At 43.4% G+C, this 23,957-nt stretch overlaps 1 protein-coding gene across 6 annotated transcripts in view; it reads left to right on the top strand.

Moving 5' to 3' along the window:
* The window catches only part of DENND5B (DENN domain containing 5B), a 109,146-nt gene that overhangs the window by 73,631 nt on the left and 11,558 nt on the right, over window positions 1–23,957 (top strand). For 3 of the 6 annotated variants that reach the window (XM_068661942.1, XM_068661952.1, XM_068661961.1), the window contains 9 exons: window positions 916–1,066; window positions 10,357–10,450; window positions 11,428–11,538; window positions 13,535–13,666; window positions 14,480–14,632; window positions 15,081–15,159; window positions 16,380–16,461; window positions 21,174–21,302; window positions 22,633–22,754. In XM_068661942.1, the coding sequence (XP_068518043.1) occupies window positions 916–1,066; window positions 10,357–10,450; window positions 11,428–11,538; window positions 13,535–13,666; window positions 14,480–14,632; window positions 15,081–15,159; window positions 16,380–16,461; window positions 21,174–21,302; window positions 22,633–22,754 (1,053 nt within the window). The remainder of the gene's footprint in view (window positions 1–915; window positions 1,067–10,356; window positions 10,451–11,427; window positions 11,539–13,534; window positions 13,667–14,479; window positions 14,633–15,080; window positions 15,160–16,379; window positions 16,462–21,173; window positions 21,303–22,632; window positions 22,755–23,957) is intronic. The other 3 variants (XM_068661969.1, XM_068661978.1, XM_068661988.1) reach the window with 1 other exon arrangement.

The raw sequence follows: 23,957 nt of genomic DNA, 5'->3' as shown, positions 1-23,957 counted from the left end.
AGCACCACTCCAACACTTGTTTGTTTAACCCACTGTTTTCAAAACCCTTCAAACCTTCTGTCCCTATACTACCCAGCCATTAGCTCCAAAATAAAACCTCCAAAGGGATTTATTTTTTTTTAGGGGGGAAAAATACTGAAGTTGCATACTGAATTTGTTAATTCAATGCTGCTCTTGTCCCACCGCCCCCTCTCCCCTCTGGTTCACAGCACATATGACTCCGTGGTGAGAGGCTGATAGGTTTCATTTGTGTTCTTCTGGAGAGCCAAGGTGAAACCCCCATACCACATCATGACCAAACTACACTGGTATTAGTGGCACCAGGGTTTTTAGGGAGCCCTCTCCACTCTTGTTGTAGCCTCTGCCACGTCTAAATGTCTGCTTGTTGCCCTCGAGGCCTTGCTGGCTACCTGTGCTTTTTGACGGCCTGTCAGCCAGCACTAGCATGTCCACCCTCAGGAGGAGCATCACACAGGTGGCAGACATTTGCAAAACTTGGATATCGCCCTGCTGCATCTGCCCAAGGAAATGTCTCTGGGGCAAAGCAAAGTGTCCAGCCCTCACAGGGAGCTGCTCCAGGCCCAGCAGGCCCCAGGTGTTTTACCAGAAGGAGCGCTGAGGCCAAACACCGAGCTGCAGGGGAAGCTTGCACTGCCCTTATCAACTTGTAACCCATCCTGTCCCTCAAGTACCCGCGTGTCTAACAGCTAACATGTTTGTCCCAACACTATTGTGTCCAGATAATGCCAAATAACAAAATAACAGCACAGGTGTTTTCTCCCTTAAGTGTTGGATTTCAGGGAGTAAGGTGCATTTTTAACTTCTTAGAGACTTACTCGGGATCAGAGCATGACTGCTTGTTGTAGCACATGTAGCTCGCTGACAGGGTTGCTGACGTGTGGGTATAACTTGCAGCCCAGTCCATCGAGCAGCGGCTGATGAAGATCGATCACACAGCCATCCACCCGCATTTACTTGATATGAAGATTGGTCAAGGGAAATACGAACAAGGATTTTTCCCAAAGTTGCAATCAGACGTCTTAGCAACAGGACCTACCAACAACAAGTAAGCATATTTTTTTATTTTCTGGAATTGAAAGGAGGTTTCTCTAATGAAATATCAACATCAATGAACAGTGGTCTCAGTTTTGGATGGTTTCTAGCCAGAGTAAATAAACCAAAGCAACTCCTTCCTTTTCTGGTTTCTACCAGCTGATTCTGAAGGTAGCCATAGTTCGGGTTACACTAGAAAGTGTTAGTTCTGGTTTTGTGAAGGTTCCTCAGAATTTTCTATTCTAGTGATGAGTACCATGTTTCCTCATACATATTTTTAGTTTTATCATTGTCATAATAAATTTAAAATTAGTTTCCTGTTTTGCACTAAATAGGATAATTTGGAAGCCCAAGCCAAAATTCAGATTCTGAAATAAATTCTGGTATTAAAGCCTCTATATCACCATGCAGAAGGGAATTAGTGCCCTCTCTGTTCCTCTCTTTCCTTTAGCTATTATTATGTGCCCCAAAGATTTTTGTAGCTTTTTCAGTTTCCAGATTGGAGTAACCTGGAATAACAACTCAGTGAGGTTGGAGAGTATGTGGTTCTTTTTTTGGAAACTCTTCTGATTCCAGTTAGGCTCTGTGCTGTGCTTTGATGTGAAGGTAGGGGTACCTATAGCTGTGGAATTGAGCATATCATTATGTAGTTAATTTGCCTAATGTAAAATAAGATCCTGTAGCAACTAATTAACATGATTTCTATATCAATATAATGGGAAGTAAGAGCTGTAGGTTACATTTTTCCTTCCCCCAAAACCCAAAAAATAGATTATTTCCCCTCTTTCCTTAAAAAATGGAATGATTTGAGCATCAATGATGACGGCTTACAAAATGATTAGCTCATACCCTAACTTCCAATTTCAGTGATAGGTCAAGGTAGAGCACAGATAAATGTGAGAGTCCACATTTTGAAAGCTAGCTTTTCCTTCAGAAAATGGCATGCACACATGCTGCTCTAGGCTCCTCTGTGAGGTGCCCACACAATTCTATTTATACACCTTTTGTGCCCCCCAGTGCTAGCTAATCCTATTTTAATAACCTACTATGCAAAAGACTTGCAACTGTTAAAATAAGATATCTGTAAGTGTTGAATGTTTAAAGAATTGCAATTAGTTTTTGAGTTAACACCCACAAAAATAAAAGGAGGAATGCTTATTTCAAAGTTCTTTGTAGTCATCTTGCAAGAGAAGACAGAAGCTTAAAGGTAATGTTTCCTTGAGAAACAGAGGATTTCTTCAACTTCTGGGAGATGTGTTTAGCAGTCTGTCTTTTATCCTTACACCAAGTTTCAGTTTTATAGTGTCAGCAACAGCGCGAGCAGGCTCAGCCTGCTCCAAGTTACTTACACGTTCAGGCTCTGTCACAGGATCTTACCAAGTCTATGAATAAGCATTAAACCAAAAACAGTTTTCTTTGTGCCTTCAAAGATACTTCTGTTAGATTTGTGCCCATTTAAATGTGACTTTAACTCCTGGAGTGGTAATTTTTGATGTAGCTGGTTCTGGTCCTCAAACTGCAGCATGTTTCAGAATTTGTAAATACAAAAATCCCATTACTTACTGCGAAGTGATGTCAAAGTGACAAATGTTTGGAATTCCTCCAGTTGTGTATTGCCAAAAAGGTTTGTAATTGGAAAATCTCAAGACCATCTGTTTATATCTTTCTGGTTCCTGGCATTTTATGCGAGCAGCTGAGAGGACTCTCTTTCTCTCCCATTTAAGATATGTGATTCTGCTGAATTTACACCCACAGATACAATAGATAGCCTTTTCATGCTCTCTGCAAGAACAGTATAATTCTTTTGACCACAAAATCGATTGAACTGTAGCCTTCCAAAATTAATTTGAATTTCCCAGTATATGCTTCTTGGGGATATGTTATATTTGCACACAGGCCCTAGCCTTTGAGTATGGGCATGTGGGAAGAGAACATTTCATCTTCATTCTCAGGCACTTTGGATGTAGCGTGTGTGTGTACATATGCTCATGTGTTGATGAAACTAATGCAAAAGATATTAATTAATATGTAGATCAGATTTAATTTTGCAGACTTCAGTTTTATATAGTGAATTTTGTATCCTGAATGTTGTAAGAAAGTGTATTTTCAGGAGAGAAAAATCATTCCCATGCTCCACTCAGTTGTTTTTGGACCGTAGCAAATAGACCACTTTAAAGCTATTTTAATGGAAACCTGTCCTTCCTGGCTAGCAATCAGTTTTTTATTGTTTCCCTTTCTGAACAAATAAGCTAACAAACATATAACCAGAGCTCATAATGTTAGCTAGCTATTCCTTTCCTGCAATGAGACAGAGTGGTGAAGGTACCTCTGTCACAGTCAGTGGGCCGTTATAAGTATCATATTATATCTAGGTCAGGAATATAATGCAAAGAACGAATATTTTCAGTTTGTTCAGTCCTAGGTCCTTTGTGTGATTCCAGACAACCACGTTGCTTGGACAGGCGGAAATTGTGTTTGGAAGAGGAGGTGTCTGGCTCTTGCTTGCTAGCCACAGCAAGCAGGTCTTGGGGACGGAGGAAGGGCTGACGGTCACGTTGGATCACTTCCACCTAACCGCAGCTGGGAACAAACGGTGGTCACGTTACCATGTATAAGTGTTAAAACACCGAGGTCTGTCATAAAGCGAAGCCTAATAATGTTTCATCTGTCAGCCCGCAGCCGTGCTCGGCAGCCTGCTCTGCCCTACTTCTGTCACTGCTGCCTCCTCCCTGTGCCCCCAAGGTGTCCTTTAGGAGGCTGGACAGGGCGGTGGACCTGTGCTCCTCTAGCCCTAGCCAGCATTACACTTCTTGCTGCTTTCACTCATCTGCTTGCTCAGTGTAAGTCGGGAAGACAGCCCCTTTTACATGAGCTCCTCTTCTGGCCAGCTCATTCAAGCTGCAGGTGCCTGCTTAGTGTCGTTGGGGATGATCTGTACCTTCTCCCCTGGGGTGGTCAGGGAATATTGACTTGCTCAGCTAAGCAAAAACCTCCCTGACAGTAACTCTAATTTTAATTTTTTATTTCTTTTCAGTAAGGTTAAAAAAAAAAAATCAGGCAGCAGTGTCCTGCTTGGGATACTCAGTCTGCACGCACCCCCTTTGATACATCCCCCACTTCATAGGAAAAGTTTCTGAATCTGCAGGCAGCAGCTGCAGCTTCCTCTGAGTTCAAAAATGTCCTGTCCACACTGCTGTAACCTCCTAAGACAATGGTTTCTGCAAAAGTCCTCCTAGAAATTATCCCAGGAGGAAGCGGGCTGCAGTCACTTAGGCAGTGTGTCTATCAACCTGGAAAAGAGCATTGGTTTCCAGAGTTGTCCTTTCCTTTTTCAAACACCAGCACCACGTTGTGGTTTCTACATATTTTCCTTTTCTTTCCCATGTTTTGTTTTTTTTTTTTTGCCAGGCTCTTAAAATTTTATCTGGGATTCCACTGGCTGATACGTTTTGCAACAATTGAGGAAAGGAATTTGAATGACAAAAAGGCAAGCTACATAAACACTTCATGGTTTGTGATTAGCTAATTGTTAAATGATGGTGAATATGCTTACAGTGCAGAATTAGAACAATGAAGCAAGCTGTGTTTTCAATCTAATTGATTACCTTGTAACTTAATTTGTACTAAGAAGCTTGATAAATGAGATTAAATATTGCAAAGGAAAACACTGATTGCACATCAAGCATGGGAATATATTAGCACTCTGGCAATTTGTAGTGCTGCCCACAAAGAGCAACTGATTTTTTATTTTATTTTATCTTTTGAGGGAAGGTTTTGCTTTGTTACACAGTTACAAAAAGGCTTATATTATTCTTTTTTTTTTTAACCTCTGTTTTTTTCCACATTCTTTATCTGTGCCCTGCTTTCCCCCTTTCTTTCTTTCCTGGCCTGTGCATTTCCCCTTTTCTGGCCACTTCTCTCTTCTGAGTCCTTTTGTATTCTGGCATCCTGTGAACTTGGTGTTTTTGTCTGTCCTCTGTGTGCTGCATTACCTGCAGTCACCCTCAGAAGAGGACACAGTGCAAGTCTTCCAGCACAGATCCCACTGTAGTCGGCCTCTTAAACTCAGGGTTTAGCTAAGTGAAGCTTTCTTCTTACCTGTAAAGCAGGTTTCAAAAATATTTGCTTGGTTTCTGCAGGTTTTTGTCCCTGTGCTGCATTTTGCTGATCTCATCACTATGTCAGTATCTATTTGCAAAAATTATGCATTAGGAATGTAGAAAATTGGTTCATCTTCGTGGTGGCGCAACTTGTGTGGGCACAGCCTTGTGGCCTCCACCACCCCCTTCATGCTGGGAGCTACCCAGGTTTTATCTGCCCATTGGTTCTCCTAATTTTTAAATAGCACTCCTGCTTGCTTATTCTGTAAAGTTAACGTTTTTAAAGAAAATATGATTTATATTATGCAAACTGGTATTCTTTTGTGGAATCTCTATATGATGGTAGAGTTCATTCTGGCTTTAACTAAGTTATTTTTTGTGTGACAAATGATCCTCTAATGGGTACTTCATACAACATGTGCTCTTTCTACCTCCTGACATGTTGGGTGCTGTTTTAAGGCTGGCAGGCTTCAGTGAAGTTTTTTTGTTTCTTAAATCAAGCCAGATAATTGCACTTTGAAGTGGTAGAGAGTAACATCTCTGCAGTGCATCTGAACAAGACATGAGTCAGCACTGAGCCATCCACACACAACACTGATGTTATTTAAACGTCGTGAGTAGTGAAAGCTCACCTTTTAAGTATGAAAATCTGAAATAAGTGGTTACTGCACAGTAGGTAACCTGACGGAGCAAGCCACTGACAGGTGCAGTGGAAATGTTAACTCTTTGTGTTCAAATACATTCATTTTTGAGAATATAATGTGACTGGCTTCAACAATAAGTGCTTTAAAGCATTTTCTGAACTAGGAATTACGTGTTATGGGGATTTGAAACTGGATGGGTGAGCCCTCTGTGTGCTGATCCTTGGCTCAATCAGTGCAAGGCAGTAAAAGGGTAATTAACTTATATCAGTTAATTTATCATTTTATAATAACTATGCAGAATTGAAGTTCACAGGAAAATTTTAATTTTTTTAAACTTGTTTGGTCCAACATGGGTTTGACGTGCAATCTCTGCATAGTCCCACATGAACTGCTCCTTAGCCTGAGCAGATTACACGTGCAGCTTGTGTTTAATGCCTGCAGACTGCGTGCCTGCTTTTAGGGTTGTTGGAGGCATGGTACATCTGCGTGCTGAGCTGCAAATACAGAAACATAGTCAGACAATTCCTGCGGTGGAGGTATGTATGTAAAAGGTGTATTGCCATGATTTGCAGACCTAAATAGCAGTCTGCCTCAGGAGATGGTCTCTATGAGGAGATTTAGCTTCTGTCCTGTAGATGAGTGCATTCATTTCCTTCCACCTCTCTCTTTGTTATCAGCGTGAATTGATTCTAAATTACAGTAGTGATTTTCATGGCAATGGCTATATTAGTTAAATCACTGTGTGACTGAAGCTGTCTTTCAGATGCCTCTCACGTTCTTGTTCTCTGGCAGCGTGTTACACCTCCTGCAATGTATATCCTGCCCTTTGCACCCGTGTCTGGTTTGGGTGGGCTTCATTTCTTCATGCCTTCGTGGAGCTTTGAAACGAGGGGGAGGAAGGAGAGGCAGGGGGAGAGAGAGATGAACACATGGTTACAGTACGGCACGTCCAGGCTGCTGTTCTGCTAGACTGGTTTCTGACAGTTCAGTTTTGATGTTGACTGTATTTCCATTTTTATTACAGAAATCAAGCATCACAGGTTAAGTGTTGTGTTTTAGAAGTGCCACCTTGATAGTTCCTCCACCCCCTGCAAACCTACTCCTGTGCTTGCTGGGTCTAATGTGGTATCAAACGATACTGATTTTGTTGTTGACCTTACAGTCTTGAAGACACTTCCAGTGAAGAGCCTTTTGTTTATTTTCTGTATATTGAGCAGCACACGGTCTTCCCTGGTCCCTGCTCTGAAATATCATTGCTTTTTCACAGTCCCTGAAGGGGAAGAGCATTTGTCTTTGGGCACGGGCATCAGGAGATGAGGACAGACTACCAAAAAGAGTTTTTCTGTGCTGCTCCACATAGGCAGCATGTCCCTAGGCTCTCTGCACCACAGCACCTGAGCTGCGGCTGCTTTGCCCCCAGAGAGTTGGTGCTTGGAGCAACGCCTCTGCTGTGGGGAGTACATGAAACAAGCCCGTAGTCTGTGCTCAGGGCTCTGCAGGTGAAATAAGAACAATATTTAAAAAAAAAATAGGGAAAGGGATTTCTTGGGGTCAGGGCTTCGTCTCCTCTGGCTGCCACTCTGCAGGGATGGGAGCATTCATAGCATGACCAGGAGGTTCAGTGGAAAAGCCCAAGGGTCAGGGCTCAAAACAAGCACACATTTGCCTGTGTAAGCACAGCTTTCCTCTCTTGGTCAGCAGCAGCAGCCAAGGTGTGAATGAGGCAGCTGGCCTGTGGCAGGGCCAGGAGACCAGCTCCAGACACCCAAATGGGATTTCAGCAACCCCAGAGGAGGTGGGGAGGACCTTTACCCCCTTCCAGAATCATTTGGAGTGGCTGAAGGGTAAGGAGGAATAATTGAAAATGTGATCTCTGCTGATGAGGGGCTGAGGGAATGGTTATCGTGATATTTAAGCATTATCCTATGCAGCCCAGTAAAGAAAAGGCTTTAAAAGATTTAACTGCTTAATGCTGCCTATCTGCTGTTAGATCTTCACCAAATCTCCCAGAGAGATTCAGAGCAGCATCCGAATGCACAGACCTCACCCAGCACTCGGTAGCTTCTCCTCCCTAGCCTGGCAGCTGGGGAAGAGGGGCCGCGTGGCTTGCTGCACGTGTAATTGCTCCAGCTAATGAACAGCAATTTCTTCCTTCAGAAGTGGCTAATGATCTTTATGGTTGTATGCTGAAAGTGTTCAAATAGTTCTGATTAATAACCTGGAGAATGGTCTGTGCTGCCTCCCAGTTGGCTGGAATTGAGTGAGAATGCTCTAATGACGGTGTATTACCTGTAATTATTCTGTGGGTTTTGTTCCACTTTCACCTTCAGTGAGACGTGTTCTCTCAAAGGACGCCTGGAGTCATTCTTAAACCTTCCAGTAACTGCACAAATGCAAGTGGAAAGGGATCAAACCTTTGTCTCGAATTTAGAATATATAATATGAATTACAGCAGAAAAATATGATAAAGACAATGCATGATTTATAATTTAAATTTAGGTGTATTATTGGCATTCTGTTGTGTGAAAAGTAAGCTTGGTATTAACCTGGAATAAATGCGGGGTCTCTAGAGCCAAAAGTCAATTCCTAAAGTCAATTCTAATTCTGCTATCCTCTATTTCAAGGGGTTGGGTTTTTGCTCTATTTCAACTTTCTGAGATTATCAAAATGCCGTTTTCTTCCCCTCTCAGTCATCTGATGAGGCGTTGGGTGTTGCTTTTGCAAGGAATGTGATGATTTATTAAAGTCACAGGTTGTATATTTTTAAGGTTTCTGAGGAGGTGCAGAGACACTTATGTCAGTAATGCGTCCCTCTGAGAAGGAACAAATGCTTCCTGCTCAGACACCTATTGGGCTGTTTCATTTACTTACAACAGGCTTGAGGCTACGGGGTTTTATAAATAAACTTTGTGTCATATCGGATGGTGAAGTGCTGAACCATAATTAGGTGCAGACCCAGGTGTTTGGTTCTTACTTCGCACTTGTTTTCTTGATGTTGTTTGGAAGGTGGGAAGAGACATCAGTTCTGACCATAAAAACTTCAGTTCCCGTGACTTTTTTTTTAACCTTCTGGACCCAGACAGACAAAATTTGGTCTGTGATTGTCTCACTGGAGGAACTGGTGGAGACAGTTAAGTGCACATCTTGCTTTCTGGAAACTGGAGGGCTCAGACGACCAGGGTCACATCCCTGCACTTCTCATGAGCCCCCTGCACCTCCCCAGTGGCTCATCAGCCATTTCACGACCCAAGTCCAGCTCCATGCAGGCTCCTCCTCGAGACTTGCATCCACCTACCCGCTGCCAGCCCCAAATCCTTGCCCAAGTAGTTCAGATCCCGGATCCTGTTTGTATACGATCCTGTTTGGGACGCATGTGGAAATGGATGGGTGTGGGTCTGGTGACTCCTGTTCCTGCAGATACCTGTCGGTATGGAGAGGCTCACCGAGCACACCCTGCTGCATTTGGCTCTTTAACTTCTGTGCCCAAGTGAGAGGCAGAGGGGACTTCATGAAGACACTTAAGGACTTACAGGCTTTTTTATTATTATTTTCACTGTGTTTGATTTTTTTATTTTAATACGCACAACCACAGTAATTTATATCATTCTGAAGACGTAGCCTTCATGTGCGTTAAGATACTTCTTTCTAATGCTTGATAGATTGTTTTCTGCATGGTTATTTTAGCTTTCTGCTATAAATAATGTATTAACTTATTTATTCCCTGCACCAGTTGAACATTTTTGTTTTCAGGGATTTGACAGAATGCTATGTTATTATTAGAAACCCTGCAATCACTTGAGACTCTGAATTCGCTGGCACCGAGTTATCTCATGTTCTGTTACAGTATTTGGCACAAAGAAGCTGGGACATTTGGGAGTCGGGGGGTTGCTCACTTTCAAACCTGGCTACCTAGCTCCTGCTTTTGGGCGGCAGCTTCAGAGGAGAAAAACATTGAGTTGGACATCAACTAAGATGTAGTAAAAATAGAATTTTTGTTATTTAGAATTCAGAATTATTCAGAATTTTTGCTATTTAGAAATATGATGGGGAAAAATAATAATAATAAAACAAAAAACACGTGGTGAAGACAGCAACACGATTAATCCCAGGAATGTCAGTACTGTCAATCTCCTTTGGACATAGGTGCTCCCAGTATCACAGTAGTTCTGTCACGGTGACGACGTTCCCTGTGGTACTTCCACTGCAGGAATTATTTCAGAAACCTCACAAAAGAGGAAATTTTTTTGAAGTTGTTACTCAAAACATACCCTTTTTTTGTTTGTTTGTTTACACAGCCACCATTTCTATCAAATGTCAGGAAATCGTCAAGCAGGGGCATTGCTGCGTGCCTACACACAGCGATGTCCCTCGTGGTGGCACCAGTGCTGTGACTCCTCGCTCAGGCAGGCAGCAGGCAGGTCTCCACCAGGTCCCCTGGGTGCCCGGTAGCCTGTCACCTGCCCTGCAGGTCTGTTGGGTGTCCTCCAGCTCTGCATACAGGCTCTTCCTTCCAACCTTTACCACTCATGTGTGTTTTCTCTCTCCCTCTGACTTTGCAGCCGTTGGGCCAGTCGCAGTGCCACCACGCAGCGGAGGAAAGATCGCCTCCGGCAGCACTCGGAGCACATCGGGCTGGACAATGACCTGAGGGAGGTAGGTGGCATCTGTGGGCAGTGCGACCTGTCTGTCCCCGAGGTGAGGCTTGGACAAACACCACATTGCTGCTTCGGGCGGTCCTCTTGCTACCCTAAGGTTTATGTAGGTTCTCCAGCCATTTAAACGCTGCCCTTCACAGATGTTTGTACATGCCTTAACGCACACAATGAAAATAATTCTGTTATTTTGGAATAAGACAGTCCCTTTGTCATCAGGGAAACAGCTTATTTGCCGACAGCCCCCTGTCTTGTAATGGCACGTGGAGAGCAGAGCTCTGGTGCCTGCCTGGGTGCAGCAGTGGAGCTCTGCCCAGTGTGAAGGTCTCTGGAAAAGCCAACTCCTTGAATAAATGTCAGCTCTGTAGAGGCAAATGAGGCAGGACTTTTTCTTTTTTAAAAGGACTTTTTTTTGCCTCACATGGTTACTGACATGAGTAAGCCCATTTGAAAGGTTAAGACATCGAGGTCTTTTTTGTGCCTGAAGCTTGAGAACTCCCACACATCTTGTAAATGTCAGTCACGTGCATGCATTTCTTTCCCATCTTTTAATTTTCTTTCATTAAGTATTTTCTGCCATATTTTTCCATCGATCTCCATGTGCTTCTTTTGTATGTCACTAGCAAAACTAAAACATTCGTGCTGTTTTGCAGTACATCTTGCTGGATAACGTTGACCAGTGTTGACATTTGCAATTAAAAAGCTCAGAGGAATCAGTGGACTCCTGAACCTCAGCTTCCAATGGTGTTTTGTGGAAACACAGCAAAACAGCTCTTGTGAATGTTTGTTGTTGTTTCTGCTAGGATGACTTTGCAAGTATATTTTAAACCGTGCCTTGTGCGTTTATCTCAGCAGAGCCGTTTCAATACTTTGTCATGTATTTACTTTCTTCTTTTTGGCTGTGGATCATATGCATGCTTCTCTTGCTTTGTTTCTCTTTCTGGCTGTTCTGCCATCGGGGCATCTGCCTCCTCTTAGCCCTCGGAGGAGCTTTTGCTTCGCCAGAACTCAATGGCCTTCTGGGAGTGGGACCAGGGGCCACCCCCTCCTGCACGGCCTCCTAAAAAATCCTTCTCTGAATGCTGCCTGGTATGTTTTAGTTTTTCTTGTTGAAAGCTGCTTTTGAGGTCTTAGTGTAAGGAACCACTGTCTTCGCTGCCTCCCAAACCTCTCCCTTTCTTGTAGAGTACGAGCACGTCCCTGTAGTGCTTGGAAGTGTGGTTATAATCAGAAAAGTAGCTGGAAACCAGCTCCCGGCTTCCACGCCAGCTCCCTGGCAAACATGACAGTTGTGAGACTGAAAGACAAGAATTTTGTTTTGCTTCCTTTTTCCCATGTTGGTTGGCTGGCAATTCAGCTTAGGGTGTCAAATCCAAAAAAGCATTGCTTTGACTGCTGGATCTTCACATCCCAGCATAGAGGAGGGTGGTGGTGTGTGGACACTGACGTACAGGCAGAGAGCATTCAGTTGGTCCTATCATCCCACACTCATTCTCCTCTTGAACTCTAAAAGTTAAAAAAAAAATAAAATTAATAGCAAGACATGCAATAAATAAAATAAGATTTTTTTTTGCACTCTTCAGACTATAACCACATTTTATTTATACTTTTGCCTTCAAAAAGAAGTATTAGATTTCCTATTTACATATTCTCTGTGTTACTTTTTCACTGTTCTCACTGCTAATTTTTGCACCAAATTAGATGGAAGTCACTTTTGCTATTGCTTGCTGAACAATGTGTTTTCATCAGCTGTGACTTTTATTCCCATATACAGTAGTTTTTCGACTATTTCTAAGGTCTTACAGCACCACTGAAACTGTATTTACCTAGCTGAGTACTTACTAACTAGATGCACACAGCTTTCTGTGGCAGAACCCTACTTTCTTGTCTGACCCATTGGACTAATGTGAAGTGGTTGTAGGGTGCCCTGTCACTGTGTGCTGCTCAGCACCCCCAAAGCCCAGCCAGTAGCAGTGCTAAGTCGCTGGAGGAGCATGGTCTGGTCCTCTTGGAGGACAAGCAGTCATTGTCATGTGCCATCCATCTCCCCCTGAGAGGCAGCATTAAAACATAAAAACATACGTTTAGAAATTCACAGGTCTTGCACAAAAATGGAGCATTCCAACATCAGGCTCTGAGCACGCTGTCTCAAGACTGTTTTATTTGGCCACGTCCTGTTATTTAACTGTTATTAACACAAACTTCATGAATAGTATCTGGGCAACTTTTTGATAGGCTTCCCATTTGTACACCAAAATGTGGCCAACTTCTTAGCTTTGCTGAGCATGTAGCCCTCTCACAGGTGTTAGGGCAGGTGACACTTCTTGATGGGCTTGAGTTTTTTGCTTAAAAACAAACAAAAAACCAAAACCCAACCCACAGTGAAGCGAGGAGTTTTAAAAGTCTTTTCTCATAGCTTGGATCTCTTTTTAAAAAGCATGCCAGTTATTGTACATTCTTCTCAATTAGCACCCCTACAGGACAAACAAGAATGATCCTAAATGTCAGTTTCATTTGAAATGAACTTCACTTGTAATTAAGAAGTTAATTGAGAATAAAATCAAGTCTGTTTTTTTTCCCACATGAACTATTCAGACGCAAAGTAATGGGTGAAATCTTTCTCCTTCACTAGATGTATTTCTGCTTCTTGCAATTTCTTTTCAAAGATTTTTTTTTTTCCACTCATGAATGGTCTGGTCAAGAAACTAGACAAATGGCTTTTTACTTATTAGTGAAAGTCAAATAACAATGGAAAGAAACTTTCCTTGGTATTTTGACTTTGTTGCTGAATGAAGGTTTCACGCTTTTATGCACTTGGTGTGGCTAACTTTGTGCTAGTGGCTAACAGCACAGTTCACTAGCTAGTGTTGACTGCTCTGATACCACACAGGAAAATATCTGGCTTTTTGTGTTGTCATAAGGGAGCTTTCCACTTCTTCAGCCTGACACTTAAGCATCAGACAAATCATGTTGTTACTAGCTTAACAATAGCTCATTCCTTTTCACCAGCATCTGCTTGCCTAGGATTAGGATGAGGAGAACCCCTCTGATTTGCAGTATCTAAAATTATTCTGTTTATTTTTAGAAATATATGCAGGAGGCAAGGAGTCTAGGAAAAAATTTAAGGCAGCCCAAACTCTCGGACCTCTCTCCAGCTGTGATTGCACAGACCAACAGTAAATTTGTGGAAGGATTGCTGAAGGAATGTCGCATGAAGGTAAGTCCTCCCTCATCCCTCTGCATGCTCTCCTATTGTTTATGCTGAACATAAATAGCATCTGCATCTTGTATCCTGAAAGTCCTTCACGGCAGGAACAATGTTGGTCTGTTGGTGTACTGGGCTATTTACAGGATGGATATCCCTCTGTGTTGTATTTTTCAACTACTAAGAAAAGAAGAAAGCATATTGTCACTCTTCTGTTTATGCAGTCAAAGTTGGCGGGAAGAGTAAAAGGGCAGGAAGGAGAATCAGGATGATCTCAGATATTTTAAGGAGGATTTCCTTTAGTTGTTCAGATTTAAAGGTAACCTAAACATAATGGGATCGAGACCCTCAGTCAGAAAAGGAAGCGTTTAGCATGTGCAACTTGTGCGTGCTGTTTATGCAGAGCTAATGAAGTATAGCAGTTTCTATAAATAAAAATAATAAAATAACAAAATAACAAAATAAATAAATAAAAAAGCTAAGAAGCTTTTATTTCCATTGAAGAATAGTTTCTTTATATAATGATAATTTTGTAACAAAAATCTATCTAGCTCTGTATTCTGTCTGATACTGGTCAATAATAAATCAGCAGTGTAGGAACAGGACAATAGTAGAAGGGTGTAGAAACAGGACAGTGTGGTTTAATAATACAGATTTGCATTTTTTAATGTTTCTCAGGCCAAGATACTAGCAATGGTCTCTAGATTATCATCCCCAACCATGTCTTAGTAAATTCATCTATAAATTCTGTCCCTTTTGAGAGAACCTTTTTTAGAAACCTTTTGTTTTTTTTTTCTATTTTTTTATTATTATTATTATTATTAGACTAAACGTATGTTGGTAGAGAAGATGGGCCATGAAGCAGTCGAGTTGGGACATGGAGAAGCCAACATAACAGGTCTGGAGGAAAATACGTTGATTGCTAGTCTCTGTGATCTGCTGGAAAGAATCTGGAGTCATGGTCTGCAGGTCAAGCAGGTTGGTAACTGGAAACTTGGGACTTTGTATGTACAGTGCTCTGTCAAATACTGAATGTCCCCATACCTTCCAAGCTGCTGCTCAGTAGTGTCATTCCAACATAAAGCAGGGGAGGTATCTTTGGGCTCAGATTCACTGGTTCATATCTTGTGAAGGTTTCTTTTTTTGCAAGGCAGCTCTGGAAATTGAAGTGATGTTGTCAAACTGATGTTTGGATTCTCCTCTTTCAACCTTCAGAAGCAAAACCAGGGAGAGAACAAAGAAAGCAAGTGGTCCCACTGCTAGATCACTGGGACCATGCTGTCCTTTTCTGAGGTCTTGTGGCCCAAGAGAAGTGAAATCATACTCACTACTGAAATTCTGTCCCACTGAAATGCCATCCCATTATTTTGCTGCATCTTTTCCATTGACTGATTTATTTAAAGCTACTTCATATACAATTTTTCAGGGGAAATCTGCTTTGTGGTCCCATCTACTTCAGTACCAGGAGAGAGAAGAGAAGCAAGAGCATAGTGCAGAGTCCCCAGGTGAGTACTCAGCAGTTAACTCCCTGGGGGGGTCCATCACAGCAGGTGAGCTCAGGCCTGCGAGGAACAGTGCAGCCACGTGAAATCCATATAGGAATTTCAGAGTATTTGCTTGCTAATATCACGTCTACATTCTGAGGCCTTTCATAATCATTATGGAGCTGCCTTGATGTCTGGACAAAATAGCTTGATGTTATTGGAGAGAAATGAGGCTGCTTACTATCCCTGTCTGGAAATCACTCAATGTCTGTTCGCTACCTTCATTCCCTTTTAGTCATCACTGACTAAGGTGTGAGAAGCTGTGATTCTGTAGGAGACTATTTGTGAAGCAGTTGAAGGCTTGGAGCCGTGGCTAAGACAGCTGACGTTTTTCTTCCACTGATCATAATCTGTCTCCCAAATCACAATGTGAATATCTCCATGTTCAATAAATCTTTATACTGGTGGATGGTACAGTTCAGACATTGTGTAATTAATCTCCATCCATCAGTCTAGGCACCCAGGTTATGCTTTGGTTTGGCCTTTTACAATCACTAAATTACTTCTGTGTTGTAAGAGAGGTTGGTTTTCTGATGACCTTGAGATCTCCCCATGCCATGGCAGCTTTAGCAAAGGTCTCTGTGGGTCATCTTTCAAGGACTCTGGAAATCTTCGCGTCCTGCAGAGGGCAACTTCATGATTGGTCCTCAAGGGTGCATCGATGGATGAATTAGTCCCACTCATCAAAAGAGTTTTTAGTAAACTTCACTGAGTAATGTGCTAAGCAATCTGGCTGACAGGCACAAATTCCTGAGGACAAAATGTGTCACCTCAAAGCAGTTTGATCAGAGGAGTACAGAAATGCATGGCATTCTTTGCATCTTATGAGCTACTGTAGCTTAATTTTATCACATCCTTCTCAGTTGTGAGTTTCCCATATAACGTACTACTAATAAAACTCAACTCACCACTGTATAGATTTATATTAATCTATTTCACATATGGAAAAGGAAGCTTTTTAAATCCCCAAGTTAATTGCTGAATTAAGGAAGAAACGGGTAACGTAATAAGTACTTTTTTCTTTTGTCTGCTTCCACATTTCCAGGATAGTGATAATGCTAATGAACAGAGATGTTGCAGTTACCAGTGACTTAAGATTGTTTTCAGCATTACGTAAAACAAACACATTGCAGACCACTACTATAATTTTGTATTAACTTCATGTATTTTCTCCACTGTAGTTGCTGTTGGACCAGAAAGACGGAAGTCTGATACAGGAATTACTTTGCCTACTTTGAGGGTTTCCCTGATACAAGATATGAGGTATATAATTTGCTTCCTAAAGCATTCATTGTGGTTTTAATTGGGTAGCATAATGTAAAGATCTTCACTAGCTTTGGGTTTACAAAGGTTAAGTAGAATTAAAGCTTCTCCTCAGCCTGCATTGAAATCTAGACCATTACCTTTTTCTGTTACAAAACTTTTTGCATGTTTACTTATTTTAGGTAAAAAACAATGAAAAATGCACCAAGTTCTACTTGGGCTTTGTTTTTTTCTTCTCCAGGGTGTCTCTTCTAGCAGTAAAGCCAGTTTCTACAAACGATATGTTGAATATTGAATCCCTTGGTACATTGAGTTTGTTTCTTTTTGTTTGCTTTAAATTATTGACCAAGTAAATATGGTTGATACGTGAAACAAAGGGACATAAAAATCTGCTTGCAGTGTCTGAGCAATGTTCCCTTTTTCAATTTATGACCAATAGTAATAAATGTACAAATGTACATGAGCCTAGTATTTAGGTGAGTCCTGAAGGATTACGGAATAAGAAGGGGTGGAAGCTGACGTGACAGCACCAGACAGTTGTTCCTGAGGGCATCTCCATGATCAAGCCAGGTCACGTCACTGCTTTGACACTTCACTTGCCACAACCAAGCACTTCAGTGGGGTAGAAGTGCCATAGAAAAGGGGGCAGGAATAATGCAATAACGCTCCTCTGTAAAGAGCTGCAAGCAATTTAAAGTGGGAGGGAATGTGAGAATTGTTTCTTGTAATGCCACATCCTTCTTCCACGTAAAAAGAAGGCACAATTAAGATTAATCAATGTTTTTGTGAGCTATCTATGATTACAGTGATATGATTTTACCATGTGTGTTATTACCGATCGTTTTGTTCTGATGTGGGATCACATGCATTAGTCAGGTTTTTCTGAAAGAGAATGACTGTTCTTCCCACCTGCGGGGTACAACTATCTTGTTTTACATTATCTGGTTTAAGGATCTTGCACTCTGTATTTGAAGAATACAACATGCCATGTAGGGCTGAAATGATGCGCCATTACAAGGGAACAGGAGGGAGAACGCATGCAGTGTAATTAGGAGTATAATGTCAGGGGGGCTTTTTGTACATGTGTCTGCCATTTTAGCATCCTTCTCATGGGACATGGCAGCTATTTACTTAACCATGTCCTGTGGGGCTGATGGCTTGTAGCAGGTCAGTGGCAGGAAAGGGTGAAGGAGGAGCTGGAGCGGAAACTTGCACACTGGGAGATTCCCAGTGGCGCTCACCAGTGCGTGCATTTCATCTTCCATGCACTTGCTAAGCTCCCTAATGGAAGTCCAGCACGAACCTGAGCTCTGCAGCTTGAGTCACAGGATTGCTTCCACTGCTTTTCAAAGTACAGAGGCAGAATACTACTTTTTGTGGTATCTTGGGTATTCACGGTTGTACACAAACATGTCTGGTCACACAAAACACCAGGCAGATGGTGAGTTGAATTTGTCATGCATATTCTCGTGGCATCCTTTCTCCTGCTTGGAAGGAATGCTGGCTAATATTTGTTTGCACACACACATTTATGCTGAAGCTGGAAGGATGGGTAATTGTTAAATTGCCGGGGTTGTGTTGCTAACTGAATGAATGGTGAGAGGATTAAACGTTGCCTTAAGCACAGCTTGTTTTTGATGGCTCATGCAAGGTTGTGTAAACAACTTAAACAGCAGGGCTGAATCACAGTCACGCTCTTGGATCTGTGATAAGCCTGTGCTGTAGGTAATGCTGTGTGTCCTCTGCCTCCCTCACAAAACCATGCATCTTAGACATGGTACAGAAAATGCTCAAGATGTTTATTTTGCTTCTTGCATGGACCCAACATTTTTGGTCCAGCTGGGCTCTGGTTTTGAGTCCTTCCCTTCAGGCAAGCCCTTCCTTGTGACCAGCTTTTGGGTCTGGCCGTGCCACCCTTCCACAAGCAGGGTCCAGGCTGGGGTGTGACCCCTGGGCGCTGCACCCACAGAAGTGCTTCGTAACCTGCTGCAGTCAAAACAGGCTGGGTTATCAAAGTCCTGAATGGTACCAGCTAAATACAGCTCTCTTCTGGCTGCATGGGGATCGGGAGCATTCGCACTGTCCTCGGTGGCGTGGTGATGCTGAGCAGCTGTAACCTCTCCTGGCAGCACAGCTATTTGCAGAGGCAATGTCTCGCCGTACCCCAGGCTCACATCCAGCAGGGAAAGTAGATTTTTCTTTATTGCTAATGGGATTAAAAAGCAAGTCCCAACCCGGGGAATTGCACTGAAATTGCCGTTCAGGACTCTGACAAAAAGAGTTTGCTGTGCAGCGGTGAGCACACAGGGCTTACACTGAGGTCACTGATAAAAATAGAGCTGTTCTGTCACCAGTGAGAACGAAATAAATCTGCGTTCCTGAATGTTCTGTTCTGCCACACTCTGCTTCTGCTGACACCAAGATGGATCACTGAATCTTCTTAATGCTTCTGCCAAGCTGCATGGTTGCAGATCCTGATCTGTCCCAAATGCGTGATTTATGCCAATCTGGTCTCAAGCAGAAACAGGTAATAAAGGGGGATAGAGCATGCATGGAATACAGTGGAGTCCATCTGTGTGTGAATCCACTCACAGTGAAATAACATATTCTACTTAGTGTTTCGTCTTAGGTGTAATTTAAGCCAAGTCAGGGAGAGTGGAGAGGGAGAGAGATGTTCTGTGCTTTGATCTTCCCATCCCAAAAGGCAAGAAATGTCTGAAGAGAGCATCTCAGCACTGTGTAGTCGAGTGAAGTGCACGTCCTGCTTCTCAAGGACTCCTGACCACGTGCCCAGCTGTCTGCGCTGCAAGGTCTAGTGCTGGCTGCCACGCTCAGAGCCAAGAAGGGGGATGTTTCACAAAGGGCTTGCCAGTGCCAGGAGCGAGGATCTCTGTGGTGATTCAGCTGGTAGGCATCTCTGCTAAAAGAGGGAGGCTCGTGAGCTTGCTTACAAAGGGCAAGGACTTGTATGTGAGCGTATTGTGCCCTTCTGGTTTTGTTTTACAGGGCACTGAGAGTTTGTGCTCCTCACCTGTCCATCAAAGAGCAGGCCTCTGACGCATCCATCCATGTGTCATGTTAGGAAACAGGAGGAAGCTTCTTTTATTGGAAAATAAGAATAATAATAAATCTGTTTTTTAAAGGAATTTGCACTAACCTAGGTTTTATGTGATGCTCCACTTGGATTGCAAAGGTTCATCTGTGTTTTGAGGCGTGGGGCAGGTTAGCCTAGCAGACAGCAGTGCCGAGGGCTGATGAGCTATGTCTGGCATCCTCCTCACTTGTTCAGAGCAAACAAGTATTTCTGGACAGCACTAGGTTGTGCTTTGCAAATTTGCTCCTAAGGCCCTAGTCCTATTATGCTTGAAGCTCTATAAACAAGAGAGTGTTTTTCTCAAATAATGCAGAGTCTAAATATAACGCAAAGCACGTGTTTGGGTATAGCAGATGGGGAAAAACACGAGACAGTGAGACCATACTAGTCAACACAGAAAGCATCAGTCACAGCATGACTTTGCTGGATTTTCTTTGGAGTAAACATTGCCACATTCCCTAACACACAGCGATGCACAGGGGGCTGTAAAAGATGATGGCAACAAAGATCAGCTCAAACTCAGCCAATGCTACGTGGAGCCTGCCACAAAGGTTTGGAGGGCTGAATTGCCTGTGCACTTAATATGCAAACTGCGTGAAAATTAAGAAATTGCAGCCCTTTCTTTCCCCTGCTGGGAACTGTTAGTCATTTTTCTTGCGTTTTATTTAACTAAGTGGGGGGTTTGGGGAAGCGGCTTCAATCTGCCATGGCAGTTCTCTTCCTCTTCTAAAGCTCCTGGTGCTCTCAAACTGGAGCTTCTGGCATTCTACAAACTGAAATATAGGAAGTTTTTTTTTTGTTTTTTTTTTTTTGTTTTTTTTTTTTTTTAAAAAAGGCAAAACCACAGAAAAAAAGCCCCAATATTACAGTTTTGCTTTCCTACAGACTTTGCGCATGGCATTCAGATTGCCACTTACATGAGGACCTCTTACATCCCTGAAAACGTGATTCTGCCTGTCACTATTTTCTCTAATAATCCTTTTTTTTCCTCAGATTTCCTATTGCTGCTGCCATTAATGGGTTTGTTAGTGCTGCCTTCAGACTAGACTGTGGTTTGGAGAGACTCTTAAGAGGTGTACTGTCCGCTGCCCTCCCAGCCATACCTGTTTGTGTCAGCAGCTTTAGGGGAGCTACTGCAGTATAAATGGGTCTCATAGGTGGCTGGTTTGGTTTGGTTTTCTTTCTACATCATAAGCAATGTCTGTAGGGACATCTACCCCAGGCAGTGTGGGGATGTGCAGGTCTACCCCTGCTCACCTTGGCTAAGCAAGTGGGATGCAGAGCAGCTGATGTGCGCTGTAGAGTGTTTGCAACACAACCTGCTGTGCCTAGGAGGGGCTGCCCCTATCCCCAGGCCAGCCTGGGGCTGACAGGAGGCTCTTTCTCTTGGTTTTCAGACAGGTTTTTGTGCTTATGTGTAAGTAATCACATGAACTTCTGTTGCACTTGTCACATGCAGGGGAGCGGATGGGATTTGGCTCTGTTTACCCTGCAGCATCTAATATCAAGAGACAGTTTCCAGTCCAGCTGCTGCCTCACACTGGATGCTGCTATTTGAAGCTTGTAGGATTTTTATGATTCACTTATTTTTATTATTATTTTTTCCCATCCATTTCAGGCATGTTCAGAACATGAGTGAGATAAAGACAGATGTGGGGCGAGCCCGAGCCTGGATAAGGCTTTCTCTGGAGAAGAAGCTTTTGTCTCAGCACCTGAAGCAGCTGCTTTCTAACCAGCCACTTGCCAAGTAAGTTGGCTCTTGTTCTCAAAGCTTCGCTTTCACATCTGCCTCATTGGTGTGCCAAAGGGGCTCTGCAGGCTCAGGGCACAGCCAGGTGCCTCGTCTGGGTTCAGTGGCTTCCAGCCAGAGGGGACTGAAGGGCTGGTGGAGGAGCTACTGCCCACCCAGCAGGGCAGGAGTCTGCTCATCCGCCTGGAAAACTAATTTTCAGGAAGGAAATGTTAGGTTTTGGATCAGTGCATTGATCCAAGCCACTTCACAGCCCCACAGTCCTTATAACTTGTGCAAATGAAGCAGCAGTGTTATTTTTTTTTACAGCGGTCCTGTGTTAACATTGACTTCAGCTGAATGCAGGCGCACGTCCTGACTGCAGCTGAGCTGGGCTTGAGGCCAGCCCTCCCAGCCACTTAGCAGCTCCCCCCAGCGCTGCCTCCTTTTGCAAGCACAGGCACTTAGGGATCGGCCTCTGTAGATGTTTCCTGACTGTTCTCTCAAAGAGATGTTTAGGAGAAAAAAAAAACTTATGAAAACATCCAAGCTATTGCATGGAGTTTTTGGCAGAACTGGCTCTGTGATGAGCTATGCACATGATTATGCTGGAAACTAATAAATACCCAAATACGCTAATGAGAAGAAAGAGGAGACAGTAGCCTCTTGGGTGATCAGCCAAAGATATGGTGGCAGACCTGCCTTTCCCAGAAGTTTCATTTACCTCTATCTGTGTTAGCAGTTTACTGGGAGACTGCTGCCTGCAGGCAGTGCCATGAGCTACGTGCTTTCTCTGAGCGGTGCCAGGTTAATTCCTGGTGTGCCTTTGCACTGCTCTGGGCAACTGGTGATGTATGTTGGGTTTGCAGAACTCAAAGAGTGGCAGCAAAGTTGCTGTTGCTGCTTGGTTCTGCTATCAGAATAGTCTGATGCCTCCTGTTTAGTTTTCTCTGCTGGATTATGGATCATTGATTAGCCTTCATTAGGCAAGGCTATTCAATGGTGGGAAGATACGTCCCATGGAAGATAATGGTGGGAAAGCCTGAGCAGACTTAAATGGGGTTGCTGTGTGTTGGCACAGATCTGCTGTTATGAGTGGCTCTAGTTTACATCTGTGCTTTGCAGCAAAACGAAAACTGATCCTTTAATGAGATGAGCTCAGTAGCCTTGCTATGGCACCATGGAGCTCAGAGAGGTCTCTAAAATACATGTAGCACCAGAAGTAAATGCCCTCGATGGTTTTCTAACAGCTTGTATCAGCTGGGGAATCTCACTTTTCACACATCCTGTGAAGATCACTTAACTTGGTGCTTTTTCGACAAGATAGCAATGTATTTGTTTCTACTAGGAAACTTTACAAGCGTTATGCTTTCCTGCGCTGTGAGGAAGAACGGGAGCAGTTTCTGTACCACCTTCTCTCACTGAATGCTGTGGATTACTTCTGCTTCACAAGTGTCTTCACCACAATCGGTGAGTTGGAGAATCATTTTTTTTCCCTCTGAATAAAAAATTGTTGCTGTCAGTATTTGCAAGAGGGGCTGCTGCTGTTGCCAGAGTCTGAGTAGCTGAGTCCTTATCTGGAAACCTTAGTGCTGGATGTTGCTGTGGGAAACCAGCTGGAGAGCAAGGTTGTGGGGGAGTGTTCAGGATAAGAGCACTGCACAAAGGAGAGTAATCAGCAGAGAGCTGCTGCACTTGGTTTTCCTCTCTGAGTTGTATAGTCTCTTTCATCTTCCCTCCCAGGCAAGTCCTCTCCATCCTAATGCTTCTTTCTGGCATTCACTAAATGTACACCCCCAACCTCCTCTCTGCGGACTGTGAAAATGATGGAGGTCTCGGAGGATGAAATACAAAGCACTTTGTGCTCTGCTGTATATTTTATATTTCTCCCTTTCTTTCCTTAAATGCCCAAAGATTCCCCCTCCTTTCCCTTCCTGTAAGAATGAGAGCAGAGATTGGATCAAAACCCAAAAACGAATCTTTCTCTCTAGCACTGAGCAACGCCAAGAAAAGCCGCCCCCCATGGGATGACCTGATTATTTGGATTCACCTTAGCAGCCTTTAGCTTTCGTTTAGCGTGAAGTGAACCGAGTTTTACATGCCTTTCTCATTCACTCGTTCTACTTTTTCTCCTGTTAAAAAAAATAAATCCCCACACGAAGGGATTTACTCATCCTTGATTACCTTGCTTCCCCAGGGCATTCAGCCTGGCAGCTGGGGCATGCGCTAGGAATGCGGGGTGGTGTTTTGCTTTGGGTTTTTGAGCGTGATATCATTGTTTTCCACACTAAAAGTGAAAAGGCTGGCTTGGCTCCTAGAGACAAAAAGGCAGCTTGGGAAACAAGGAAAGAGAGCCTTGTAGTGTTAGTGTGGAATAACCGAGCCGTATCGAAATGGGGTCGGTGTCTGAAGTACGTATGGGTGGCGCAGGGTTAAGAACATCATAGCAGGAGTAGGAATAACGATATAACGATGGGGGGGATGTTCACAGAGATCTGAGAACACGGCCATGCCGTCAGCACTTGGGGCTCCCCCTAAAAATCCCCTCATCGCCCCCGGGCCCGGCGGGCTGCTGGCTGAGCGGGCCTGCAGCACCCCCGCGCGGCCCCGCCATGTCGCGCCGTGTCCCGCCATGTCCCGCCATGCCGCCAGGCCGCGCTCTGCCCTCGGGAG

Source organism: Anas acuta, chromosome 1 (genome assembly GCF_963932015.1).
Source record: "Anas acuta chromosome 1, bAnaAcu1.1, whole genome shotgun sequence".
NCBI classification, from domain to species: Eukaryota; Metazoa; Chordata; class Aves; order Anseriformes; family Anatidae; genus Anas; species Anas acuta.
The sequence above is the reverse complement of the archived record's forward strand: the minus strand, read 5'-3'. Positions and strand labels throughout refer to the sequence as shown.